The 6,055-nt window shown below is 39.4% G+C and overlaps 2 protein-coding genes across 2 annotated transcripts; both read left to right on the top strand.

Moving 5' to 3' along the window:
• Nucleotides 1–249: 249 nt before the first annotated feature.
• Nucleotides 250–1,017, top strand: LOC134532221 (arginine and glutamate-rich protein 1-like). The gene has a single exon (XM_063368642.1). It carries the CDS (start codon nucleotides 250–252, stop codon nucleotides 1,015–1,017), a length of 768 nt encoding a protein of 255 aa, XP_063224712.1.
• A 1,112-nt stretch (nucleotides 1,018–2,129) lies between these two features.
• LOC134532220 (innexin inx2-like) lies at nucleotides 2,130–4,114 on the top strand. Its single transcript, XM_063368641.1, has 2 exons — nucleotides 2,130–3,080; nucleotides 3,950–4,114. Exons 1-2 carry the CDS (start codon nucleotides 2,130–2,132, stop codon nucleotides 4,112–4,114), a joined length of 1,116 nt encoding a protein of 371 aa, XP_063224711.1.
• The last annotated feature ends 1,941 nt before the right edge of the window (nucleotides 4,115–6,055 follow it).

Here is a 6,055-nt window from a genome sequence, read left to right as displayed (position 1 = left end):
GTTAACACGTCATGAGTTATATTGAGGCGTAGTAGGTAGTGCAGTGTATCCCGTCACAATCAAAACAGGATGCGATATTGGAAGACGTCCAATGAACAAACTTCAAAATTCCATGAGTGTCACGCCATATGATTGTTGATTTAAGCACGTTTACCTGTTTAGTCACGTCCACCTTCCGAGGAGAGCAGACGTAAGCACTGTTGCTGCGAATTTTATTGAACACACCAGAACATCATTAACGGCTTCGCCATGTTCCGAAGATTCTTTGGAGATTGCGGCAATAACGAAGGTTCCGACGGTGAAGGTAACCATTATGCAGAAGAGAATAACCCCCAGACCTCGGCTGGCAAGCGCGCCTCGGATCGTCAGCGTAAGACCTCGGCGGGCAAGCGCGCCTCGGATCGTCAGCGTAAGACCTCGGCGGGCAAGCGCGCCTCGGACCGTCAGCGTAAGCCCTCGGGTGGCAAGCGCGGCTCGGACCGTCAGCGGAAAGTATCGTACCCTAACGGAGAAGACATTCGCCAACGTAAGACTTCGAACGTTGAACGAGAAGAGGAGCTGCCTCAGCGTGAAGCGTCGGCTACGAAAGTGACCCGTTGGTGGCAGCGTAAAACCCCTTCCATAGAGCTGAACGTCAAACCTAAACTTTCAGTTGCTAAGCAGGAGGAAGAATCGTGGCGTGATACACCTGCGGCTGAGCCGATGGAGGAGCTGCAGCGTGAGACGTCGGATGTTGAGCCAGTAGCCGAAGAGGAGCAGCGTCAGTGCGAATCATCAAACGTGAAACAAGATGCTGAGCCTCAGCGTAATGTATCTGAAGCTAAGCAAGAGGAGCGACGTCAGCGTAGATCATCGAACGTGGAACGACATGCTGAGCCTCAGCGTAAAGTATCTGAAGCTAAGCAAGAGGTGCAGCGTCAGCGCAAAACGTCGAACGAAGAGCGTCAACGCAAAGCTTCGGTTATTAAGTTGTCAGCAGAGGTGGCTGTCATTTTGAAAATAGTTCGTCGCAAGTGAATCCTTGAAGCAGTGTAAAACGCTTGTAGAAGGAGTCAAAAGTGTTTCTGTGTGGTCTCGTAGTGACAAGTAAACTTCAGTTTGGTTGTTAATAATAATTACGTGTTACGCCTATAACTCTGACGCTGAACTTGTATTCGGTTTGTATTGTGTATATCGTTTATAACTTGTATAGTATATTTATGAACTTATCAACATATTTTTGAGCTTAATTTATTTAGAAAGTCTTATTCATCGATAACTAATTTTCTTAAGTTAGCTATTTGGAGTGGAAAGACCCGCCCACATGTTGTCTAGGCTTTGTCGCTGACGTCTTAGGTTGTTATGTCAAAATTATGCTCAATATAAGTATGCTAAAGACATAATTTACAAATAAAGAGAAAATGATTCATCCCGTCGAAAGATAGATAAGTATTTCCATAATTCTAAGCGACAAGGTTGACCTTATCGAGAAGAGTGCTCATTTGTAATGCACATACAAAGTGGCCGTTCCATGTTTACATCGTGTTGAGACCTGACACTGGTCACGTACAACGGTCGACCCAATGTGCAATGGCTTCGAGCACAGTTGACACCGAGCTTACAGCACAACGTGCTTTATCGCTACAGGTCGTAGTATGCCGGAGTTGCAGCCGCGGCACGGTGCCGGCTGCATCCAACGCAAGCGTGCTTTGTATGCACGGACCACCTAATCAGCCTCGTAGCACGACCGACCGCCTCAAGCATACACCACGTTATTTGATAAATTAAATTGAAAATGTTTAGTATCCACCGCCCCCTCCTGTCCCTCTGTCCAAGTTTTATGACCACGCGTAAACATTACTTTACCATTTAACGAATTGAAATTGTCAATTATCCCATATTTATAGGTCTTAATTATTTGAATGTAATTGTGGCTATTTGCATAAATATCGCATACACTGGGGACAATTGCCGATAAAAATTACCTTTATCGGTCCCGATATCTCCCGTAATGAATTCACCATTACGATACCCACGCGGCATAGAGTACGTGGGGTGGTTAATTTTACTTGCAAAAATTTTTGTCGTCTGTTTATATAAAAATGGGAACCAATTGGGATACAGTTACAGTCTATTCAGGATACTTAACCATGTTGGACGTCTTGAAATCTATGCGGGGTCTACTCAAAGTGCAGACGATTAACATCGATAATAATGTCTTCTGCTTGCACTACAAATTCACTACGCTTGTTCTGCTGTTCTGTGTGGTCATCACGTCCAGGCAGTTCTTCAGAGAATCCATGGAGTGTTACCTCCCGGACTTGCCTGCCGTCTCTCTCAACACCTACTGCCTCATCCACTCAACATTTTTAGTCAAAGATTCAGCATCTGCTAATGCGGCGCGCAAGAGTTTGCCGTATCCTGGAATGTCTCAACACACGGAGGAGGACAAGCTGAGGTTCTACGACTACTACCAGTGGGGCTTCATCACATTGTTCCTACAGGCGATATGCTTCTACTTGCCGCATCAACTGTGGAAAGTGTGGGAAGGTGGAAGAATGAAGATGTTGGCGGTGAACCTCACTACTCCGGTTCTAAGCGAAGAATGCATCAAAAAGAGCACGGACTTATTGATCGAATATTGGGAGAAACAACTTCACTCACACAATAGTTACTACTACAGATTTTTGACGTGTGAACTTATTAATTTAAGTAACGTCGTAGGTCAAATATGCTTCATGAATGCTTTTCTTGGCGAGGAATTCCAATACTACGGTCTTAATGTCATCATGTCTAACTGGAAGAAAGGATTGCAACAAGAAATAACAAACCCGACGCAGCGTCTGTTTCCTACTATGACCAAGTGCTCTTACAAGAAATTCGGCCCTAGCGGGTCCATGGAAACCAGGGATGGAATGTGCATCCTCGCACAAAATGCCATCAATCAGAAAGTCTATCTTCTCTTGTGGTTTTGGTTTCATATATTGGCTATTATCAGTGCACTTTTTATTGTATATCATTTATTTACGTTGGTTGCTCCTGGGATCAGATTGCGCCAGCTCCGGTCTGCAAGCAATCTGAATGGTGCTAAAGACATTAAAGTAGTGTTTAACAATCTATGGGTTGGAGATTGGTTTTTGCTGACAATGTTGCAAAGAAATATAAACCCTTTAGCTTATAAGGAACTCATATTTCGCCTGTCACGGAGTTGGGACTCTACTATTTGCTGGAAGTGTTCAGATCCATCTTCCAGCTGTAGCAAGATTTCTACAGAGGTATAGTTTTAAGAGTAGAAATACGCATAGGTTTAAGAGTATGAGGTCAATTGTTGCTTCCAGCCTTTGTGACTAGCGTTTAAATTATTCCAAGTGTTTTTTATATGTCCCTTGAATTGTAAGCGTTTTTACATATTTCTAAGTGTTTTTTAATATTTCGCCTGCATTGTTAGCACGTTAAGTATTGCAATAAACATGTGATAAAGAAACTTTGTTTTATTCTTACCTTACCTGATAATACACCATTCCTGCTAGCAATTCACCAATCGTTCTTAGATCATAACCAGAGCAAATATGGAAAGGAATATTTATATGAAAGATATTTATAATTTTAAGGAATGAGTTTCAATGTCGATGCATCACATGTCTCTCTGCTCTCAATACAGAAACATCATATTTGTCTTTCCTCGACGATTCATTTCGTAGTTACAGTGAGTACGTTCTTCTGTCACTGACTGTAGCTCAGTTTCTTCACCCTGTCGGATTGAATGATTTAGCTAATTTAAATAAAAATTATGAAATATTAAAAAAACACGTTTCAATACATAAATGAAGTTGTAAGTAATGCCAACCAAGGGAATGTGCGAAAATAAATGAGAGAGACCGTGATTCAATTAGCAAATCAATATTGTTTTTTACTCTACTGTTTAACATAATTTAAGGAATATTTGTATAAAGACCAAAAATATTTACAGGTAATGCTGTATGAACGTGACTTAAAAGAAACTGTTGACATAAAGACGCAGAAACCTACAGGGGGATGCGGCCGATGGACGGCGGGATGTGGGTGGACTCCAGGGCCAATGACGGAGCGCTGTGCGGAACTGGTGAAGGGGGATTGTAGAAGCTTGGTGGAGTAGGGTGGGGGGATTGGGGGTGGAAGAAAGCTTCAATAGGAACGGCCAGACGTAAAGCGGCTTAGCTCAGCGCCAATACCATCCACCTTGGACGGCCGCAAATAGCGACGACATAAATTGAAGAGGCTGCCTCGCCTGAAATATCACCTCCTTGGTCGACCCTGCTTGACTCCTGAAGACGCCACGGCCCCTGGCCGAAGCTTCAGACAGCCACTTTCACGTACAATATGTAAGAAGTACTTGGTTTATATTCGTCCCTTTCATCGCTTTGAAGTTCTAATGATTTATATACCAAATGTTTCCGCACCTTTGTATTTAAGAATCAACATCTCATGCTATATAAAATATATTTTTTTCTCTTTTCCTAAGATTATTAAAAATAAATATAATGAAGTGAGACCGTTGAAGGTGTTTTGTATGTGATAATAAGCTGTGTAAAACTATAAAATTTACTTATAATTTGTAAAAATTGAACGAATTTTAAATTAAACTTTTCCTGACGTTTGACAAACCACGAATGATCTGTTTTATAAATCTTTTGAAAAATTTTAGTTTAATAAATAGCAAAAGTAATTAATATTAATTAAAAATATCATTCAATATGAAAATTTGTTTGTATTTATTTACAAGAGTTATTTTTTATTAATAGCTAGAAACTCTTTTAGAATTTATAAATGGTAATCTTAGCTAGGCTTTGCCGATTAAAAATATTTTTCTTGTTTGAGTAGTTAAGAAATTCCTATTTTGGGAAAATAAAATAGGCTATAACTTACCCATAGAATATAATTTTTTTTACTTTACCTTTGATTATAGGATATAATTTTTTAATATGTTACATGTGGGTCATATTTGGAACCAGGGGGCTTATTCTAAGTATTTCGTTACATCCATCGAGTCATCTCAACATCGAGTTCACTCGATAGGGTTTCTAACGACAAAAAATATCGAGAGCAAGAAAAATGTATTCTAAGTATGCTATCGTTACGACGATACAGACGCTCGGGTAAGTTCGGAGTTTTCGATACCCTCCCCTTCTTTACTGACACGAGAGTGGCCATGCCGTCAAAGTGGCAACAAAACGAATGAAAAACACTTATATTTTAATTAAGTAATTTTAATGAAATTATATATGGGATTCACAAAGTATGTAATATTTACGTCGTAAGTGATATATTTTATGTTGAGTGTAATTTTTGCTAGTTAAAAGATAAATCATAGTAATAAACACAGTATTACAAAAAACTATCACGATAAAGAATTTAATTTAACAAATGTGGCGACAATTCAGGCGCAGAGGTGTTTAAATATGTTGTTTGTGTTATAACCTACACAGCTACACGACTTACGAGAAAGCGATTCCAAAAATAAAGTAAGTTTACGTAAAGGACGCATTTCTGAAAGACAGCAACAAATCATGTTGGAGTTTTTGAATCTCATCCAGAGCTGCTATGAAATAAATTTTGCCTATTTTCACCACAGCCAAGAAAAACCAACTCTGGGGTGAGCTTAGTGGTTTACTGAATTCGAATGGTTTGGGACCTGAGAAAAAGACAGACAAGTGGATAAAGGTATTTATGAAATGTCTATTTAAATTATTAGTTAGGCTTTGTTTTGAAATATATTTATATGTGTTGTGGTTGGAATTTTATTGAAATGAATGTCTAGTGATAGTCGAATAAAGTGGTAACAGAGCCACCGATGTACATAATGTGGTTATGTTGTTCAACTACGTTAAAGAATTTTGTGGTAGTTAAAGATGAGAGAGGTGAATTAAAAGGAAAAAAAGAGACACGAATGTCTCCATTACCTTTTAATTATCTTAATTGTCTTAATTACCTTTTTGTAATTATTTAAAAAGGTGCTAATTACTAATTGTTAAATATGTTTCTGGTATTTTGCAGTTTTAACAATTTGCTAGTATTGTTGCACAAAAATAAGGTAATA

The sequence above is a fragment of the Bacillus rossius genome, chromosome 5 (genome assembly GCF_032445375.1).
Source record: "Bacillus rossius redtenbacheri isolate Brsri chromosome 5, Brsri_v3, whole genome shotgun sequence".
NCBI classification, from domain to species: domain Eukaryota; kingdom Metazoa; phylum Arthropoda; class Insecta; order Phasmatodea; family Bacillidae; genus Bacillus; species Bacillus rossius.
This window is presented reverse-complemented; position numbering and strand designations above follow the sequence as displayed.

What these genes read in the sequence shown, in the direction of transcription:
- LOC134532221 (XM_063368642.1), top strand. Translation starts at nt 250, where the DNA reads ATGTTCCGAAGATTCTTTGGAGATTGCGGCAATAACGAAGGTTCCGAC.
- LOC134532220 (XM_063368641.1), top strand. Translation starts at nt 2,130, where the DNA reads ATGTTGGACGTCTTGAAATCTATGCGGGGTCTACTCAAAGTGCAGACG. An exon ending in ATGGTGCTAAAGACATTAAA is followed by an intron (nt 3,081 to 3,949) that starts GTAGTGTTTAAC and finishes AAATATTTACAG; the next exon opens with GTAATGCTGTATGAACGTGA.